Source organism: Astyanax mexicanus, chromosome 5, assembly GCF_023375975.1.
Source record: "Astyanax mexicanus isolate ESR-SI-001 chromosome 5, AstMex3_surface, whole genome shotgun sequence".
NCBI classification, from domain to species: domain Eukaryota; kingdom Metazoa; phylum Chordata; class Actinopteri; order Characiformes; family Acestrorhamphidae; genus Astyanax; species Astyanax mexicanus.
In genome coordinates this window covers 16,161,791-16,184,237 of record NC_064412.1, presented here as the reverse complement: position 1 = coordinate 16,184,237, position 22,447 = coordinate 16,161,791, and the positions used below count along the sequence as shown (strand labels likewise).

The window sequence follows — 22,447 nt, the reverse complement described above, 5'->3', positions numbered from 1 at the left end:
ACAACTTGACTGATACACTAGATTTGGGTGGATAAATTAACGTTAAATCAAATATATTGGGAACTACAAAAAAATCTACAAAGACAAAATGCAATATAAACACAATACAACTTTCTATTTAGTATATTATCGATTTAGGTCAAGTGATTTACCTTGAAATTTGATCATCAATTCTAAAACCAAAGGAACCATTTATGCTAGATTTTAAACACATTTGAAAAGTGTGAAGGTGCACAAGACAATCAAATTCAAATGATTTATTTAATTTAATGTAATGGTTTATTGAAACTTTCCAGTGCCCATCTTCCATGATGATTCACAGTACCAGGATTTTTGTTGTCATTCCTTTTCCTTTTTTGTCAGGTTATTAATTTAGTCTCTGTTCAAAACAAGCTGAATTCTGTGCAAGAATAAAACTACTTAAAAACATTTTAATTGTTTTTTTTTTTCATTATTTTAATTGCTTAGTGGAAATTAATTAAGTAAACTTTCACTTTAAAAATGCCAAGATGTTTAAAGAAAAATAAATATTTTGCTAAAATGTAAGGAAAGAATCTCAGCAGTGATACAAGAGAGGTGAGTAGTCAATGCTTTTTTATAATGTTTTCCATTTTTCTCCCCAATTTATGTGGCCAATTGTCCCACCCATTCACCTGCTAGCCAGCTGTATATCCCACATCACTAGTGATGCCTCAAAACAAGGAGGGTAAAGAATAGCACACGCCTCCTCCAACACGTTTAAAGCCAATTATCTGATGCATTATTGCCGAGTATCATCACAGCGCGCTCGGAGGAAAACGCAGCAACTCGGTTCCAATACAGACGCCTTGTGCTGATGGACATCACCCTTGATGAGGGGAAAGAGCGCCACCTACCCACCCAGAGAGAGCAAGGCCAACTGTGCTCTCTTCGGGCTTTGGCCGCAAACGGCAAGCTACATGACCGGGATTTGAACTAGCAATCTCCAGATCATAGTAGCAGCACTTTAGACTGCTGGACCACTCTGCACCCGTGAGATGTCAATTTTAATCCACTTCCTGTTGCAGACGAGCTGGTAGCTCCTCTAAGCTCTTTAGTCTGTGCTCTGCAGGAACATTCTGATGTTCATGCTGTTCGTGCCTGTCAAGCAGAAAACCACGGATACCAAGCGATCGAGAGGTGAGGTAGTCGTTTACATAGTGGTCTCCAACGTGGGCTACATTATTGGCTGGCACTCCACACTTTTTCAGGGCTTGGGTAAAAATCTTTACATCTGGCTTGGACACGCCTGCACCTTCTGAGGTCAGGAGAAAGGAGAAGTGAGTGAGGAGGCCACATCCACGAAGGACCCCCTCTAGGCGGCTGTCAAAGTTGGACACCACACCCAGCTTCATTCCCAGTGCTGTGCAGGATTTCAGGGTGGAATTTGAGTCTGGGAAGACCTGGGAACATAAACTCAAATAAGCTTCTTTGATGTTGGTAGTGCTGGTTCATTAACTGTATTTTTTTTACACCTTCTGCAATTAAAGTTTGTATTATAATAATTTGGAAAAATCATACCATAACAGAGTTTATAAACAATAAGGCGGACAATACTTTATATTATTATATAAGTTTTATAAGCTTATATAAGATTTAATCCTCACTGATAAATGAGAGCAACTTATACACAGCACAAAAAGCATTAAACTTTATCAGAGCATTAACCAACAAGTTCATATTAACTGCAGAACGTGCAATTTAAGCAACATAAAGACTTTATTTATATTTTATCAATAATGAAAACTGAAACATATATACATATGTAAATCATGTTAACTGTCATGTCTTTACAGGGCAATAATGATCAATATTGTGAGATTTTACCCTGTTTCGTTTTCTGAAAGTGATCTAAAAGTACTGCCTGTGCAAATTTCCTAAAAGCCACTTACCTCCCAGTTGTCTGGCCCACAGAAGTTCTGATAAAGGTTTTTGGCCAGTGTGTCGAGTAAGACAGGGTCCTGCACACCACACTGTGCAAAGGTGCTCTTCACCACTCCTGTCCACCATACCTGACCATTCATGCCCTGAGCAATACCATAGTTGGGATAGAGGAGTGACGACTGACGGTAAGCTTCCCTGAATGCAGCCTCCACCTGCTTGGATTTTAACTTTAGTCCAGCGCGCTCAGCTTCCGTACAGTACTGCTCCCCAACAGAGCGTCGGACCTTCAGAAGAGTATCCTTCACATCCCATAAAACCCAGCGCACTGGCCCACGCATGGTCCTGCAAAACAAGAGTTTGGTTGCTTACTGTACATGTCATTACATCTTTAATCTCACCAAACACTTCAGTCCACTCTTGTAGCAAACATGTCATTGTTTAAAATATATTATCTAATATCTAAATAGAACATATTTATCTTAGTATTTCAACATGCAGATGCATAAGAAGCAGCAGATTCAGAATTTTCATTAAGATTGTTTCTGTGTGGTTCAACTGTTTGATAAAAAAAAGGCGATTATTTTAGGAAGGTGTTGATAATGTTATACGTCTAATTTTTAAACAGTAGTTTGGTTTTATGTATGTTTAATTGATTTATTTACATTTCTCTCAATATTTGAATATTCTTAGTAATAAAAAAACATTTAATTTTAAAAACATTTTTTTAATATAATTCAAAAGCATATTTGACTGTTTTGTAATTATATATACTAGTGCATAAATAAAAAAATAAAACATTTATATATCATTTAAAAAATACTTTATTTATTTACAGTAGTTCAGTTAAAAATGCAAATCTCATATTATATTGATTTATTACATACAGAGTGATCTATTTTAAGCGTTTATTTCTTTTAACACTGCACTGACTTGATATAACAGTGGAACAACAGCAGCGTCTACCATGAGATTTTAAAGACTTTATGCTTTTCTCTGCTGACAACTTTTATGGAGATGCGGATTTCATTTTCCAGCAGGACTTGGCACACTGCCCACACTGCCAGAAGCACCAATTTGTTTTTATATAATATTCTAATTTTCTGAGACTGATTTTGAGTTTTTTATAGGCTGTAAGCCATAATCATCAACAATAAAAGAAAAGAAAAGTTTTGAACTAAAATACCTTGCTGAAATAAAGTAATTTTTCAATTATATTCTTATGTGACACTTATGTCTAAAAATAATGGTTTAGTCGATTCTGCACTAGCCTGCTTTTGTTTGAGGTCAAATCTACAGAGCTAAATAAAACCTTTGACCCTAAAGAGGGAGTACAAACTCCAGGACTGGAATTTGGACACAGCTACATTGTATGAAAGGGTTTGTGACCAAGTACTTGTAGAGGTGGGTAACCCAGGTCCAGAAGGTAAAAATCCATCCCAGGGTTGCAGGGTTGCAGTACAGCCGCCCAAGCAGTTGGTACAAAACCCTGGGATGGATTTTTATCTTCTGGACCTGGGTAACCCACCTCTACCAAGAAGCATAGTGAAGCTGCCCCTTGACTACAGCAGCTGCCCCTAGCCTAGCTCTCTAAAAACAGCTCAGCACCATTAGCTGCTAGCGAGCTAACCTAGCTAACCCCTGAAATACCACGGAACCACAGACCCTGATAGAGACACACATGCTTTCCCATGAAGCAGCGGGGAAGTAGGCTATTAAGGGAGTAGCTGACACTACCAGCAGTTAAATGAAATTAAACATACTCAGTGCAGGAGCCTCGAGTATCCGGGTCCTACCTGAATGTGTCCAAGGGAGAAAGCAGAGCTAAGCCCCGCCCCCAGCAGAGTGTTGAAATGCTGCCCCTCTGTGGAGATAACATAAAACACAGCATCTATAGACCCTTTCAACTGAGGAGACTGATAAATACCCTGTCTGGACAAAACCAAAAGTCGCCACCTGGATTCTGCATAAATTCATTCATTTACGTATTTAATTTTTGTTTGTTTGTTTGTTCATTTGTTTATTTCAACATTTCTGTGTCCCTGGCGGTCCAGGAGTGTCGCGGGCAATAGAACTCTCTGCGTACTTAACACACAAATGCAGATATACATAAATAAATAAATAAATAAATAGATAAACAAATAAATGCAGAAATGTTGAAATAAATAAATAACTAAATAAAAAATGCAGACATATATAAATAAATAAATGTAAACATACATACTCCATAGATCTGGGGTTGCTGCAGCTGGTCAGGTCTAGGTTCAGCAACAGTATGTGCTCAAAGAATGAGGTCAGTTGACTACCTGAATATACTGAATGAACAGGTTATTCCACCAATGGATTTTTTCTTCCCTGATGGCATGAGCATATTCCGAGATGACAATACCAGGATTCGTGGGGCTGGAATTGTGAAAGAGTGGTTCAGGGAGCATGAGATCATCATTTTTACACATGGATTGTTCCCCACAGAGTCCAGATGTGCTGGAAAAGGTTTTGTGCAGCGATCAGACTCTACCAACATCAATGCTGCAAGATCTTGGTGAATCTTGTGATATTGCAGAAGCTTACTGAAACAATGCCGCAGTGAATTTCTGCTGCAATTAAAGCTAAAGGTGGTCTAACCGTGGTAAAATTAGGGCAGTTAAATTACACCCTCTCTAAATCCCCACTAGCAAAGAGTGTATAATATTTAACTTAAAATGTACTCAACTGACCTGAAAAGAGGGAGTTCTCTGGCTTTACTGAATGATAATTGTATGATTTGGATTGTGATGGTGATAAATATATCTAGTCTGCTATGTGAAGACATCATAAGAGGAAAAGCACAAAAGGTTTGGACAGACTGCACAACAAACGTGTCAAAAGTATTTACATTCTTTCCTCAGGTAGATGTATAAATACTAGTTTAAAAATACCTCTGTAGAAGTTGAAGTATCAACTTACTGGTTTCAAAACTACTTAAAAGTACAAAGTCTTAAGCCGTGTCACATGGTCCTATAGTGCATTATCTCCCCTTCCCAAAAACACTATAATTTAACATTAAAATGTTAAAGTTGAACAATTTGAGACGCTGTCTCTTTCAGCATCATACTTATTAGCCTATTAAAAATTTTATGCTTTTTAGTATAATGCAAATATACTAAAGAACCTTAGTTGGGACATTTTGCTCTTGATTTGTGCTGTTTTAAAAGCACACATAAATCAAAAGTAACAACATTGACTTTGATAATGTTGTGGAAAATAGTAAGATATTTGACTTTAAAGTGTAGTAGAGTTAAAGTAACATGTCACCTAAAATGGAAAGTTGCCCCGTACCATCTATCCTCAAGTCAATCTCACCACAAAGGGTTTTAACCGCAAGGACCGTTAGCAGCAGGTTTTTCACCAACAACAATCACTTCACTTGAACGCAGTTGCAAAGCTGTTATCATATATTGTATTACATTTCACACAATAAAGACATAAATGACAAAAGAAAAAAAGAAGAAAAAAAGTATGCACACAAAAGAACATCTTACAGTAACCTCAACAGTATTTGTTAAAATTCCATGATCCAGTCCATGGTACATATGCATAATATTCAATTTTACAACATTCTAAATGGTGACAAATTATTTCAGGTTCACTTGTAGATTGGTAAAGCAATAAATAGTTGTTTGATAAATTCTAAATATTTATCTATATATTTTTTTGCCTTGCATTTTAATCCTTTAACTCCACTGCTTACTGTCAGCAGACATTTCAGCAGAAATATTGTTTGATCCATCCTTCTCTTGAGCCTCTAAATGACATGAGTTAGTCCTGCTTTGGTCCTGAGCCTCTGTGGTGGAATCTAGCTGGGTGACAGCTTGTTTGTAACTGTCATTCTTCCTGATTTTCCGAGTAGTGCGACGAAAGTATTTGACAGCTGGTATGATGTCATCAGCAGTCCAGCGGTTGTGGAGTAGCGCGTCCTCCATATTAAATGGACCATCTCTTGTGCGACGCACCTTGGTGCAGACTGCAGTGGTGCGCAGTTCCAAACCCAACTCATGCAGCATTTTCCGCAGATACCACTGAGTCTCATTCACACACTGCACCTCTGAAGAACAAAGAAGAGGCTGTGGTCAGAGAGGATGCACACTGGGTTAACCAGCAGACATCACCAGTTTTCAGAATTGTGCATGGCTTGTGGTGCTCTTACCCAGTTTAAAGTAAGGAGGTTTAAAACTAAGACATCGTAATCCAGTTATAATAGGAGGGCTTTTATCTTGTGGACGCAGCATCCCCTTCACTGCCAGCTCATACGCCTCCTGAGAGTGCAGGTCCACCCTGGAGTACCTGAGTAAATACAAATATTTGAGAAAAAACACCTGGACTGACCTACACCATGCCAAAGCAAAGCCTGAGACTCAGTGTAAAGAACTACACAAACAGCAGCCCACCTTCATTTGGCTCTGTAAAGACTGCAGTGACTCACATGATTAAAGCTTTCTGATTGGCTCCCTGGACCATGGCTAACACTCTCTCAAGCTTCTCCTGTGTAACATGGCCTATAAAACAGGAAACAACAGGAAATATATGTTTAATTACAAGCAAAAACACTGCATTATTACACTAACAGTAGTTGTGTTCTTGACAGCTCTCTTTCATCAAAGAAATATACCGTATGTGCTTTTCTCAATAACTCGTCCAGTGTGAGTGAAATCATTTGTGGCCATTCCAAATTCCCCTTCAAGTGTATAGTCCTGGGGGAGGGGGAAAAAAAAAACATGTAGTGATATTAATTATTTAGGAAAATGTCTGATTGCTTTACACACTTTACTAAATAATTGAATATCTCTGATTGCTTTATTTCAATCCTTACTCTTGTGACATGTGATCGGTACAGACTATCCAGAGCATTGTTTCCTTTCCCAAGACCCAGAACTAAGAAGAAAAAAAGATGTCACAATTGCAAAACTTAGTCTTGAATTAAGAATGACTTTCTTCAAACAGGATTTTTTCAGTAAAGAAACTACAGTACCCAGGACTCCAGAGGAAAATGCATCCAAACGATGACCAACTCCAACACGGATCTTATGATACTGTGGTCCTGTCACTGGATAAGGAAGACAAATGTCCATAACTCATTTATATTACAGATATTACAGAAATTATTTCTTCTTACCCAAAGGATGGTCCGCCAGAACCGGGAGCTTTGTTGCAGTCAATGTGAGGTCACTGGAGGTGCTGGTCTCTCCACTAGACAAAAGCTGAAACTGAACCTGATACTGCGGTGCAGGAGGTGGAAACGCATTTACAGCTTCACACAGAGGGAGAAGTATGGAGAAAGAAATAGACAAACAGGCACAGAGGTAAATTATTAACAGTGAAGCTGATGCATATTGTCCAGATAGGCATGTTAGGATAATTACATTTTTGAATGGTTTATATTTAGGATTAAACACAACTATTTACATCCCAGTTCCAATGTTTGATTATTGTAAATGACTAAAAAGTAATTACTCTTTAAAAAGGAACAATTGCATTATTATGGTATTAAACTATCATTACAATGCGTCAAAAATGGTCTAAATGAGGGGACAATGGGATTGGGACAATGCATCATCCATGTTCTACACCCAAAACTGTAAATTCTACTTAGAGGCCGCTACACTATAGGACCCTGTGGCACGGCCTAAACTTTTGTCCTAAATGGGTTTTTATATATATATATATATATATATATATATATATATATATATATATATATATATATATATATATATTACTTTTACACTTTTGAAAGCAGTATTTTTACACTTTTACTTAAGTAAAAAGCTTGATACTTGATACTGTAAACACTTCTGAGTAATGAGCTTGAATACTTTAGACATCTTTGCAGTGAACATATCCAGATTGTGCGAAATTGTGTCATGTGCCTTAAAAGGTTCCAGGTGTGAATGGGGATCGAGCTATTAAATTTGGTGTTTCGGGTACTTGAGGACAATTCTCTCATACTGGCAACTCATGGCAAATAACTTTCTGAAGATGGGAGACACTATTGGATACTGTGTGTTTATGAAGGTTGGATAATCTTTAGACCATCTTGCACAAAGCCTAACTATGTGGAAAGCGACAACGTGACAGGTGACCATTCTTTTTCTAAGCAGGGCACAATTTGTCGCTGCGATACGTGAGAGGAACTGTCGGAAGCTGGACCAAGATACACGCGAGCGTTGAGCTTTGACTCGCTGGGGCTATACCAGCGACTCGTTGCCTTGTAGTGTGAAAGCAGGGATATATAAGACAGAAGGGCTGTTACAAAGCCCCCAACAATGCACTATGGAGAAGTCTGACTGTGGAACTGCGTTTCCTGATGTGCTGGAGCTCCATACTAAACCCTTTTGGTATGCATCATGTGCAAAACAAAACTCCACCTAGTAACACACTGCATTTACTCTTTCAAGAACAACTAAGTTAACGTTACATGTTCAATACAACACTGACACATTACTTACACAACATCTTTTTATTTATCTATTTTAAAACTGTTCTTTATGTGTAAACTGGACCGTGAGATTACAATTTCATTCCACCTCATGTACCACATGTGATGTGAAATGATAATAAATTCTCCTTTAATACATTGGGATGATCTCGAGTTTCGATTGTGAACTAACCAACTAACCATCCAACACAGACTGTATTTCCACTCTTACCTTAAGTACAAAAAATGCTGAAATGCTCGGTTAAGGTTAGGTGAAGAATATAACCCGAGCACACACTGATCATAGCTAACTTACCTGTCAGCAGGTTAGTCTCGACCTGGTCTCGGACCAGTTTCCAGTGAACTCCAGGAGGTTTGTAAACAGCAAACAGACCATCCAGTTTACTGAGGAGTCGTGCAGCTTTTGTCGCCATTAGATTACCTTTTTCAACTGATTATACTGTTCTTATAATACAACACATTTAGGCAGGGAAAACACTGCTACAGAGCAGCAGGAGCATTTATTAATATTATAAAAACAACGGACTGCTCCCAGGGCCAGAGCTAACGTTACACCACTAACACAACGTGGAGCCTCTTCTGCTGTTCAGTTCAGATCCTGTAAGGTTCATTATTGCCCTCTATTGGAGGGGAGAGCTCTCTCCTTCTTCTTCTTTTTCTTTTTCTTCTTTGTCTGTGCAGTTAGAACCCAATTTGTATGGAGCATTACCGCCATCATCTGGACTGGAGTGTGGGTCAGGCGTTTACAAAAAAAAACACCCCCTCCTCCTCCCAAAAAATAAGTAAGATGATTCATAATAATAATAATAATAATAATAATAATAATAATAATAATAATAATAATAATAATAATAATAATTTGAAATCCTGTTAATTAATCTTGTATTTTTCAAAAAGCTGATCGAATATTTAAAACAGATGTTACCCATACTTAATTGTAGTTTTCCCTTAAGATTAAACTGAATCTGTTTTTCCTCTAATAGGGCAACCAGTGTTTGTCGTTTTATGCAGGGCTGGACTGGGACAAAAAATCGGCCGTGGCATTTTTGGTTTAGACCGGCCCCTTATAATTAGAGGAGAACAATCGACTTGTAATTTATGTATGTGGGGTTACAGAGAAACATAATGTATCAAAATGTTAAATATCAGAAGTTTAGTCTTTTGTTTTGTCTGTTGTTAACTCCACTATTTTTGTCTGCTCTGTGTAGTTCAATTGATTATTTGTAATGTGAGACAGCGTCCTGACCATTACTACATCTCTGCTGTTTGTAACAAACCAAACTGTGTGAAACCGGGTTAAAACTGATAGATTTGTGATTTTAAAGGTGTATTATTCACTTTCCTCAGTGTAATTAAAGCACTGGGGCGCAGGGTTGCCTCCTCCAATATGGCGGCCACGCTGACAAGCCAGCGCCAATAGACGGCGTCAGTTGATGCGGAGTCTCGATGTACAGTGGGGAAAAAAGTATTTAGTCAGTAACCAATTGTGCAAGTTCTCCCACTTAAAAAGATGAGAGAGCCCTGTAATTGAGGGCGTTTTCACACCTGTAGTTCGTTTCTCTGGTCCGAATCAGTTAATGAGTTTGTTTACTTGGAGCGTTTTCTCGCTCTGTTCGGTCTGGTTTCACATAGGCATAAATGTAAACGCACCAAAATGCGCATCAATAAACCACGCGAGCAGCCTGTGTCCTCTGATTGGTCAGAGCTGTCTGACACGGGAGTACGTTAAATATAAATATACGAAAAGTAAATACAGCAAGAAGATTTTGTATTCCAGCGCAAATATCTGTGCTTTAACACTGAACGCTGAAACGCTGCACTTTCAAACACAGTGTTTCTATGTGCAGCGCAGATTTATACATAATAAACAGAGTCACGCGGCTGTGAGCAGTGAATGCAGCGCAGACGGCGTGTGCATGAACACAGTGTTTGTTCACAGCTGTGGTAATTAGCGTCATCTGGCTAATATATCAGTTTAAACTGTGCTTGCTTTATCAGCAGTTTAGCTCAAATAAATGGCTTATATTTAATAGCTGGATCCGATCAAGACCGGATCACGTTCTCACCACAAGTGAACCGCTCCAGAGCTCCTCTAGCTGGTCTCGGTCTGGTTCTTTTGATCCGCACCCGATTTCACACCTGCTCAATCGAACCGCACTAAAGTTACAAACGGACCAGAGTTCGTTTTAACCGGACCAAATAGTGCTGGTATGACGCCCTGACATCATAGGTAGACCTCACCTATGAGAGACAAAATGAGAAAAAAAAACACACAGGGGGACCTAGTGAATGAACTGCAGGAAGCTGGGACCAACGTTACAAAGGCCACCGTCAGTAACACACTATGCCGCCAAGGATTTAGATCTTGCAGTGCCAGACGTGTCCACCTGCTTAAGCCAGTACTTATCCGGCTGCGTCTGAAGTTTGCTAGAGAGCATTGGATGTTCCGGAAGAGTATTGGGAGAATGTCATATGGTCAGATGAAACCAAAGTAGAACTGTTTGGTACAATCACAAGTCGTGTTTGGAGGAGAGTGAATGCTGAGTTGCATCCAAAGAACACCATACCAACTGTGAAGCATGGGGGTGGCAACATCATGCTTTGGGGCTGTTTCTCTGCAAAGGGACATGAAAGAATGAATGGGACCATGTATTGTGAGATTTTGAGTGCAAACCTCCTTCCATCAGCAAGGGCATTGAAGATGAAACGTGGCTGGGTCTTTCAGCATGACAATGATCCCAAGCACACTGCCACATGGCCTAGCCAGTCTCCAGATCTTAACCCCATAGAAAACCTTTGGAGGGAGTTGAAAGTCTGTGTTGCCCGCTGACAGCCCCAAAACATCACTGCTCTAGAGGAGATCTACATGAAGGAATGGGCCAACATACCAGCAACGGTGTGTGCCAACCTGGTAAAGACTTACAGAAAACGTTTGCCCTCTGTCATTGCCAACAAAGTATATAAAAATATTGAGATGAACTTTTGTTATTGACAAAATACTTATTTTTCACCATTATTTGCAAATAAATTCTTTAAAAATCAGACAATGTGATTTTCTGATTTTTTTTTCTGATTTTGTCTTCTAGAACTAACTTCTAGAAACCTCCTACACTATATAGATTAAGCATGTTTTTGTGTTACAGGTTGTATACTTTCACATGTTCATATGAATATTTCCTAGTAATTCTTTCCATTTAGAATATAGTTATCTTGAGTCAAGAAAACCTAGTTTTACCCCTGTATGTCACAGCTGTAAGGGATTTAACACAAATATCAAGATCGACTGCATGACAACAGGTTTTACCTTTATTAGCAAGTAGAAAAAGCATATTTAAGAGCATATCAAAACTCTCAAGTAGCCAAAGACTAATTGCTTGCAAAATGTATTACATTCTAAAACAAAGTAATTAAAATACAAAAAGGAAACAAATATTTATTGACCTAAATATACTCATTCTTTTTTACTCTTAATGGTTGCTGTGATTCTTACATTCTCTAAAGTTAAGGCAGTATGTGCTGTGATTGATAACGACAAAGATAAAAATAATAATGTGGTCTATTACTGGGACCAACTACCTGGACCTGAATTAGCTCAGTCACTTTATAGGAGGTCAATATTTATGCAATTTAATGTTTACATAATAGGCAAAGGAACTCTTCTTCAGGTGGGTTTCCTACACAGGAATGATGGGACCACTTGTCACATCTGTGGCTGGCAATCTGAATGATCAAGTAGTATTGGGGACAAATAGTCGATGGTCGTTGGTCTCGATGGACGAATCCAATTTAACTGACATAATCCTGAGCCGGGTACAGCCCTAACATGTTTAGACTAAGAACACAAAAACTATTCTCCTGAAATCTTTATGCGAAAGTTAGCAATAAAATCATAAATAACACAAATAATAAGAACTGTTTAACGCAAACATTTGAGCATCACTGGCAACACAATTGTGCCTAAACGTTTGCACAAGATGCATGAATTGTCAGGTTCAGGCAGGGAGCAACGAGAAGATGAGAAGAGCGGACGCAAATGCGAATATATTTATTTACAAAAATAAACAAACAAAGAACTGAAACATAACTGGAGCCAAAATAGAAAACAGGAAACACAGAGAACATGGGAGACACAGACGCAACCTAAACAGACTAGGGGGCTACAAATGAACAGGTAAGCAAAAGAGGAGGAGACAGGATACACACAGGGCACGTGCAGAGGGTAAATAAACACAGAGAAACAGAAGCACAAAAGGGGAAACAGGGCAAAGACGTGACATGTAAATAACATACTTAAAATATGCTGTGATTCCACATTAATTGCTTATAATAACATATTCTGATAATTGAGGCAAATAAATTTGAATCCTAAACCATATTATAAATAGTGGCACAGAAACATAAACTGTTTAAAATATACAGCATGTGACTTCTTCACAGTTACCGGATTCCTGCAGGAGTTTCACTGCAATTTCCTTTGAGTTTTCTGACTGCATCTTCTGTGTTTGAAAAAGGGAAATGCTCGCCTTTCAGCATGCCTTCTGAAAACTGAAACAAAAATCCACATTTGAAGAACCTATTGTTTAATATTGGTATAGGAACATAGTGAATTTAACTCTGAAAGTTTATGTATTTACAGTTACTATATGCTTATACGTGTGATGAAAAATAAAAAGGTGTTTTATTCATAAAAATCACTGGATCACGTTCACTGGATCACTGTCCAACAGTAAAAAAAAAACAATTGTGTCTTGTTCCTATAAATTAAACAAAAAATATAATTGTGTTTTATATCTATACGTTCTCATGTATCTTACATTTTTTAAATCAACTACCCCAGGGAACAAATTCACAGTAATATTTTGGATCCATTACATGTACATAATGAGTGCTTACCTTGCAAACAAAAGCGACACATGATGTAATGTCTTTCTGTAGAGGATGTGGCACAGTTCCACATGTTCCACCTGGATACACTGCACTCCTCATAAAAGCTCTGCAAAGCATGCAAGGTTAAATCATTACTATACTTCTTAGATAATGTGAAAGTGATTATGTAGCATTCCCATTTAAATGATGGAGAAACAAAAGTAAAAAATAATGTGTCAGTGTGGGTCTTGTGGTTTGGAGGAACATTGTTAAATAGCAGGCAGTAGAGCGAAATGATGGGAGTTCCAGAGCAGATGTAAGATCTCAGCTGATTTTGTTTTATTTTTCCATACAAAAATAACAAACAATCAGTGTTGTGCCAGTTCACAGCTTTTCTGAACTAGTTCAAGTTCAGTTCATTCATGCTCAAAGTGAACAGTTCACGTTCAAAGTTCACAATTTTAATTCTGAACTAGTTCACAGTTCAGTTCATTTTACTTTTTTCGTGAGATATTCAAATAAATACTTTTTTTCACACTACAAGCTAGAAATCACTATATGTTCTTTGAAACTGCTTGTAGACATTTGCTCATGACACTGCAATTGTGGGTTTCTTACCAGGTGAGGAAAATGTTCATAAGGAGAATCGGTGTCTGTCTCTGTGCCATCACTTCCACTAGCCATTTTTTTTAATTGCAGCGCTTTCTCTCACTCCCGTCATTGGTCTCTCTCTGTCTCTCTCTCTGTCTCTCTGTCTCTCTCTCTCTCTCTCTCTCGCGCTCCGTGCTCTCTCTCTCTCACTCTCTCTCTCGCCCTCGTGCTCCGCTCTCTCTCTCTCTCTCTCTCTCTCTCTCTCTCTCGCTCTCTCTCTCGCGCTCCGTGCTCTCTCTCTCTCTCTCTCTCTCTCTCTCTCTCTCTCTCTCTCACTCTCTCTCTTCGCCCTCGCGCCGCGCTCTCTAGCCAACGTTCATTTACAGGGATGTCTGCCGTTCATGACACATAATGTGAACTAACTCATGTTCAAGTTCTTTATTAAAAAATGTGTTGGGGTCAGTTCAAGGTTCATGAAAAAATGAGCGTGTTCAATGAACGCGTTCTTTTTAACTCGTTCACGCACAACACTGCAAACAATACACTTACTTATTTACACTTTTGCTCAGAGTTGGCTGGAATAAGTGGCTAAAGCTACCACTAGCTAAGACTGTACAGTAAGGCATATGCAGTCCATAGCAAAGTCCCTCAACCTCATCAGCTCAGCCAACAGATTAGAGCATAACCTCATCCAGCCTCAAGTCTCTGAGCCTCCCCATATGTCCCATTTACCCGCTTATATACCCCTTTATTCTCTCCAGAATAAATAAACCCCTGGGTAAACTTGACCAGAACAAAATACAACATATAATGCTATCAACTATTTACATAACCGGTTAATTAGAAATTACTGTCATGTCTGGTGCTGAAAGCACGTCTGTGTCTCCCACATCCAGCTCTATCTGCGATTCTCACAGTAACAACTACAATACCCAGAACGCACCACTCCATGACACAACACACACTCCCGATCACATGACACGTCACATGACGCCACCAGGAAGTCCCGAGTACTGATTACTCAGTGTATTTAAGGACCATGCTCACGCTCACACCTCGCCGAGTATCTGTTTGGTAAATCCTACAATACAAAGCGTTTCTCTTGCCCTTGCTATTTTCCGTGTATGATCTTGTTTTTGTTTTCTACCGACTTTGATTTTTGCCTGCTCCCTTGTGTTGGATTACCGTGTATGACCTGGACTGTTTATTGTACTCTGGATTTTTGCCTACCCTGTGATACTGCCTACCCGTGTATGAACTCTGGACTGTCCTCCGGTTATGGTATGGTTTCTCTACACTGTGCATTTTTGGTACTGACCCTGTTTCTGTTGACTACCCCTGTCTTCTCTATAACTTTAATAAAAGTTATTTTATTGTATCTGCACCAGTCTCATTCCTGTCTGGCCCTGACAAGATACTCGGCCATAATGACAGAGACTGCGGATACAGAGTCTATTAAGTCTGGTTTGGCTAACCAGGGTCGGCTTTTAGGTCAGCACCAGCAAACGCTCGCTGGTGTGACCCAAGCTGTTGACGAGCTAGCACGCCACCAGGTTAACCAACAGCAGCAGCTAGCCGAGATTATAAGTCATCTCCGGGGTTTATCCACCCAGAACCCTAACCCAGTGGTTAGTCCTGTAGCCAGCCCTAACGAAACCACTACTCCCTTTTTCGCTGTGTGTAAACCCGAAGTCTATGACGGTAACACTGAGAAGTGTAATGGGTTTCTGCTCCAGTGCTCCGTGTTTTTTAGCAACTCACCTCCTGCTTCTGATAAAGCTAAAATCGGGTTTATAATTTCTCGGTTGTCTGGCAAGGCTTTGGACTGGGCTACAGCTATTTGGGAGAACATTTCTGAATCCAGCTACGACACTTTTTTGTCTATTTTTCGCAGCGTTTTTGATCATACACGCTATGGGCAATCTAGTGGAGAGCTTCTGATTACCTTGAAGCAAGGTAAACTATCTGTGGCAGCCTTTGCTCTGGAGTTCCGTACGTTAGCCGCTAGCAGCGGTTGGAACGATCCTGCTCTCATCTCCATGTTTCGACACGGACTTAACCCCGAGATTCAAAGAGAACTTGCATGCAAGGACGATTCACTCACCCTGGATCAGCTGATCACTCTGTCTATCCGTCTGGATCAGCTCCTTTCCCGTAAACCCAAAGCTGTTAGCCACACGCCTGTGGTTCACCCTGCACTACTCCAGTCCGGGAATCCAGTTCCGGAATTTGCACCTGCATCCATCTCTGAACCTAGGGAGATCACACGATCCAGACTATCCGTCACTGAGAGGCAGCGTCGCATTCGCCTTCACCTGTGCCTCTATTGTGGTGGTCCAGGTCATCTGAGGGCTAACTGTGAACTCCGGCCCAATTCTGCTCAAGCGTCTGCTCTGGGACAGCGCGTGGAGTGTACTCCACGCGCTAACGTGGTATGTACCCCTGTTTCTGAACTTAAAGAAAAATGTTTCGTGTTGCCTGTTATTATCACCACTCCAACGGATGTGTTTTGTGTCTCAGCGCTTGTAGATTCTGGGTCGGAGGGGAACTTTATCAGCCTGGATCTGGTGGAGGAGTACGCCATACCCACGAAGGATCTCCCTAGGCCTATCCCCATCCATGCCATTGATGGAAAGACTGTACGCTCCAAACCTGTGACCCAGCAGACTCTTCCTCTCACCCTTCAGGCCAGCTTTCTACATGTGGAACAGCTCTCTCTCTATGTGCTCCCACGCACGGAACATCCACTGGTTTTGGGAGCGCCATGGCTAAAGACACACGACCCCGTCATTTCATGGAGCCTGGGAGACATCACTGCCTGGTCTCCTTTCTGTCGTGAGAACTGTTTATCTTTAAATTCACTCTCTTTGCAATCTACCTCTGTTGAAAGCCCTAATTCTGTAGATACCCCTGCTATTCCCTCCGAGTACTATGATTTTTCTGATGTGTTTAGTAAATCCAAAGCTACCGAGTTACCTCCGCATCGCCCCTATGATTGCTCTATTGATTTAATAGAGGGTTCTGTACTGCCCAAAGCTCGTGTGTACCCATTGTCTCGTGATGAGGAGAAGGCTATGGAAGAGTATGTTAGTGAAGCTCTGGCGCAAGGTTTCATCCGCCCATCCAAATCCCCTGTTGGTTCCGGTTTCTTCTTCGTGAAGAAGAAGGATGGGGGTTTGAGACCCTGCATAGATTACAGAGGCTTAAACGACATTACCAAAAAGTTCGCTTACCCGCTCCCGTTAATCCCAGCAGCATTAGAACAGTTACGTAATGCCGTGTACTTCACCAAACTCGATCTCCGTAGTGCTTATAACCTCATTCGCATCAGGGAGGGTGACGAATGGAAAACAGCGTTTTCCACCACCAACGGCCACTATGAATACCTGGTCATGAGTTACGGTCTTGCTAACGCCCCAGCCATATTCCAGTCCTTTATGAACGACATATTTCGTGACCTAATTAATCACTCTGTTGTCCTTTTTATAGACGATATCCTTATCTATTCACCAGATCTCCCCACACACATTCAGCATGTCCGTCAAGTTCTCCAACGCCTGAGAGAACATAGTCTGTTTGCCAAAGCCGAGAAATGTGAGTTCCATACTCAAAGGGTCACATTTCTCGGCTACGTTATCAGTTCCTCCGGTGTCCTTATGGACGATGACAAAGTAACTGCCGTTACTAGTTGGCCTGTGCCCCAGACCATTAAAGAACTCCAGCGATTCCTTGGCTTCGCTAATTTTTATAGGCGGTTCATCCGTAACTTTAGCTCCATTGCTGCGCCCCTTACTGCCCTCACTAAGGGGGCTGCTAAAATCCTGAAATGGTCAACCGAAGCGGATCGCGCTTTCTGTGAGCTGAAAGCTGCGTTCATTTCAGCCCCTGTACTTAGGCACCCTAATCCCGAGTTGCCCTTCGTAGTGGAAGTGGACGCTTCCGAATCGGGTGTTGGCGCGGTTCTCTCTCAGCGTAGTGGGTCGCCACCCAAATTGTTTCCTGTAGCCTTCTTCTCACGCAAGCTTTCCCCTGCGGAGCGTAACTATGGGATAGGGGATAGGGAACTACTTGCTGTGAAATTAGCTCTAGAAGAATGGCGTCACTGGCTGGAGGGGTCCGTTCATCCGTTTACTGTGTATACTGATCACAAGAATTTGGAATACCTCCGCACGGCTAAACGACTTAATCCGAGACAAGCACGTTGGTCTCTTTTCTTCTCTCGATTTAACTTCTCGATCTCGTTCCGTCCGGGAAACCGTAACACTAAAGCTGATGCGCTGTCCAGGGTTTACAGCACTGTGGACAGCGCATCCCAGCCCCAGGAGGCTGAACGCATTCTTCCTCCCTCTGTTCAGATCGCAGCCATTCAATGGGAGTTAGACGATCAGATTCGCCAAAGTAACGCTAATCAGCCCGATTCTGAGGACTGTCCTCAGGGTAAAACGTTCGTACCCGTCCAGTTTCGAGACAGGCTCATCACCTGGGCTCATTCCGCTTTAACCTCTGGTCATCCTGGTGTCACACGCACGTTACAATTACTCTCTGCCCGTTACTGGTGGAATTCTATGCGTGCTGATGTTCACTCATTCGTTACCTCCTGCTCTGTTTGTGCGCAATGTAAAACGCCTAAAACCCTTCCAGCCGGTAAGCTACTACCTCTCCCTGTACCTGAGAGACCTTGGTCGCATATTGCTGTTGATTTTGTCACTGATCTGCCTGTATCTGAGGGTTATACTACAGTTCTCACTGTTGTTGATCGTTTCTCTAGAGGGGTTAAATTTATTCCATTCCCAGCTCTGCCTACTGCCTTCCAAACTGCTCAAGCTATTTATATGCATGTATTTAGACACTTTGGTATCCCCGAAGATATTTTGTCTGACCGTGGTCCTCAATTTACCTCTCGTGTGTGGAAGGCATTTTTTGAACATCTCGGTGTACATGTCAGTCTCACTTCTGGTTTCCACCCTACATGTAATGGTCAATGTGAGAGGGTTAATCAGGAACTCGGGAAATTCCTCCGCACATACTGCTTCAAACATCCCACTGATTGGTCACAATACCTCGTTTGGGCTGAAATTGCACAAAACTCCCTAGTTAATACTACCTCTGGCCTCACCCCCTTTCAGTGTGTTCTGGGTTTTCAGCCTCCTCTAGCTCCCTGGACAGCGGTGTCCACTGATGTGCCGGCTGTGGATGAATGGATGAAGCGCAGTGAGCAGGTGTGGGAAGACACGCATCGTAAAGTCTCTGAGGTACTGCGTGTGTACAAGGAGCGTGCTGACAAGCACCGTGGTGACAGCCCAGACTACCAACCAGGAGATCGGGTGTGGCTTTCTACCCGGGACTTTAGGTTTGAGGGTAGTTGTAGAAAACTCCTGCCTAAGTTTATTGGTCCTCTTAAGATTTTGTCACGTATTAATGAAGTTACTTACAAGGTGGAGTTACCCCCTCAGTATCGTATTAATAATTCTTTTCATGTATCTCTCCTCAAGCCTATGGTCCCGGGTCCGCTCGCTGACGCTGCACCGGCTGATGTTCCACCCGCGGCTGTGGAGGGGGAGGGGTCGTCCACGTATGCTGTCCGGGAGGTGCTGGATTCACGCAGACGTGGGGGTGTGCTCCAATACCTTATCGATTGGGAGGGGTATGGTCCGGAGGAGCGTTGTTGGGTGGCTGCCAAAGACGTGCTGGACCCTGCCTTGCTCGTGGAGTTTCATGCTCGTTTTCCTGGTAAGCCTGCTCCTAGGCCCCGTGGACGTCCCAAGCGTCCTCCGACCTCCTCTGCTCCAACTCGTCGGGTTTCTCGCTCTGGTGAGCCCCGTCTGTCTGGCACCTCCGCTCCGACACCTGCACCTCCCGCCGGTACTCCCTGTCCGCCGGGTGGTCGTCGCCGGGGTCGGCCCCGTTCTGCCTCCGCTCCGGTTCCTCAGGGGGAGGGTACTGTCATGTCTGGTGCTGAAAGCACGTCTGTGTCTCCCACATCCAGCTCTATCTGCGATTCTCACAGTAACAACTACAATACCCAGAACGCACCACTCCATGACACAACACACACTCCCGATCACATGACACGTCACATGACGCCACCAGGAAGTCCCGAGTACTGATTACTCAGTGTATTTAAGGACCATGCTCACGCTCACACCTCGCCGAGTATCTGTTTGGTAAATCCTACAATACAAAGCGTTTCTCTTGCCCTTGCTATTTTCCGTGTATGATCTTGTTTTTGTTTTCTACCGACTTTGATTTTTGCCTGCTCCCTTGTGTTGGATTACCGTGTATGACCTGGACTGTTTATTGTACTCTGGATTTTTGCCTACCCTGTGATACTGCCTACCCGTGTATGAACTCTGGACTGTCCTCCGGTTATGGTATGGTTTCTCTACACTGTGCATTTTTGGTACTGACCCTGTTTCTGTTGACTACCCCTGTCTTCTCTATAACTTTAATAAAAGTTATTTTATTGTATCTGCACCAGTCTCATTCCTGTCTGGCCCTGACAATTACACTCCTAGGACAAAAAAGGTAAGTACATAATTACAAGAGATATAATACAATATATTCATATTTCTTTTTGTAATTTTTTCCTTTTTTTCAAGCGTTTGGATACTGTGGTCTGTGATTTTCCCATAGGATAAAAAAAAAAAAACACTTCATTTTTTCAGATGGACAAATTACCTGAAACATTTAAACTTTACATAGTCGTAACAAACTCATTTTAATTACATGATATACCAGCCAGACTACTCAGCTATTTGGAAACCTAACATATATCAGATACCTAACAGACTATCCAGGTATTTAGATATATAAATATATTGTTGGGAAAATCGCACTACCCTCTGCGCCACCTCAGTGCATTCCCCTGGATTCTTTTGATTGAAGCCTGAAGAAGAGATTAAAGTTATAGAGAGACAGGATACTTAATCTTCAGCAAAATAACAATTTATTAAAACAGAGCTCTGGGAACGACTTCACTCACAAGGAGTTCCAGGGAAAACATTCAAAGATTATTTCACAGACACAATCATTTATAGAGAAACCCCATCCTAAGGTCACAGGGGAAGGTACCCTGGACAGTTCCCCAAAAAACTGGTTCCGGCTGGTCTTGATCATAAGTTGTCTCTCAATTCATTTCTCTTACACATACAGTTTGGCTAACCACCAGCTGGTCTTAGCGGCCAGGCGCTAACGGACAGATTTTGCAAGTTAAAAACAGTTAAAACAGAGAAGTAGTTTGTTGCTACTGTCTCAGCTGCCTTCCTCTACTCTGCTCGTAAAATGTCAACACCTCTAGGTAAGTGGGGCAAGCTTTATGTTAAGTCATACTATAGTATCACACCTTTATTTATAATGCATTTGATTATACTTCATTAATTGATTAGTATTTGGATTATTGTAATGCAGTTGATTATACTTCATTAGCTTGATTGGTAAACTGTTCTAAACTGAAATTTCAATTGAATTTTAAATATCTAAATATTTGAAGGTAATTTTTTCAAGAACACCAGATTACACACCCTTTATTTTCAAAAATTATATTTTTTGGTTCAGGGTCTGGTGACACTGATTTAACTCCATACTATACACTCAATGCTGCCATTTATCACGTTGGCACTGCTGTTAAGGGCCAATTTTGCTCTGATAGAGTTTTGCACTGATAGAGCAACAGACACACTGATAGTCAGGTGTGGGGTTATCATGCCTACCTATACACCTGTCTGTTCCAAAAGGAATCTGTGACTCTCTTCAAGTTCTTTTTTCTCTATTTGCTGTGAAAGTAATCAGCAGAAAGTCCAGAAACAGCTGGACTGCGGGATAAATACTATCTTCAGCTGATTGTATTAGACTCTCAAATGTTACAGCACTCTTCAGTCTTTGCTCCTTTCCCCTTTATATTTCTATAATTAGTCTTTTCTCCATTGACCTTTCATTTATCTTTTTTCAGAGTGGTTAAAGAGAGCAGTGAGTTTATCTCAATATGGAATAAAATGCATCTTGTATTAGTACAATGCAGAATGTGTGTTTTAGTCAGATTTAAATGAAGGATGTGTTGTGGTAATTCGACATGATGGATTTATTAATCTATATCTGATATTATTATTAGTAAAGGTTTCATATAAAATTCTGAGAGTTTCTATTACTAAAAACTGCATTACTGAGATCTTAAATATGAGTTTTTACTTCCTGACTGGTAACTTGTTTTAAACTTGTTTTAACTTTGATGTGTCATTTTAGGTTAAAACAGCTTTTCATACATGTTCTCTTATTTATTTTATTATTGATTATGATTATGATTACAATTTTACTAGTAAAAAAAAATTCATTCAAGAAATCTACAATATCAATTTTAACTGTAGATACAGTATATAAAATCCTATTATAAAGATCTAAAACCGGACATTCGAATGTCAGAAAGGCACATTCTAACGAATCAATAGTACATTAGAGATAAAGGTAAGGAAGGTGAAGAAGCTGAAGAATAGGAGATAAATAGGAGATAAAGTTGAAAGGGGGCTCAAAGGTTGAGAGGAAGCTAAAAATGTCTAAAATGAGAGTTTCTACCAGGAAAAATAGATTTTGAATAATAAAAAAACAGTTACATTTTAAAAAGTA

The 22,447-nt window shown here is 40.8% G+C and overlaps 2 protein-coding genes across 3 annotated transcripts; both read right to left on the bottom strand.

The window, feature by feature from the left end:
- Nucleotides 1-256: 256 nt before the first annotated feature.
- hdhd3 (haloacid dehalogenase-like hydrolase domain containing 3) lies at nt 257-3,778 on the bottom strand. 2 transcript variants are annotated; one of them, XM_007254333.4, is made up of 3 exons: nt 3,696-3,778; nt 1,911-2,244; nt 257-1,421 (listed from the first exon to the last, which is right to left on the bottom strand). In XM_007254333.4, exons 1-3 carry the CDS (start codon nt 3,776-3,778, stop codon nt 1,026-1,028), a joined length of 813 nt encoding a protein of 270 aa, XP_007254395.3. In that variant the 3' UTR covers nt 257-1,025. The 2 variants fall into 2 exon arrangements, with proteins under 2 accessions (XP_007254395.3, XP_015462601.3); XM_015607115.3 differs by having other exon boundaries at nt 3,663-3,738.
- A 1,537-nt stretch (nt 3,779-5,315) lies between these two features.
- Nucleotides 5,316-8,987, bottom strand: trub2 (TruB pseudouridine (psi) synthase family member 2). Its single transcript, XM_022675725.2, has 8 exons — nt 8,670-8,987; nt 7,052-7,186; nt 6,908-6,982; nt 6,749-6,810; nt 6,548-6,629; nt 6,362-6,434; nt 6,086-6,222; nt 5,316-5,983 (listed from the first exon to the last, which is right to left on the bottom strand). The coding sequence occupies exons 1-8, from the start codon at nt 8,785-8,787 to the stop codon at nt 5,613-5,615; spliced, it is 1,053 nt and encodes a 350-aa protein (XP_022531446.2). The 5' UTR covers nt 8,788-8,987; the 3' UTR covers nt 5,316-5,612.
- Nucleotides 8,988-22,447: the final 13,460 nt, after the last annotated feature.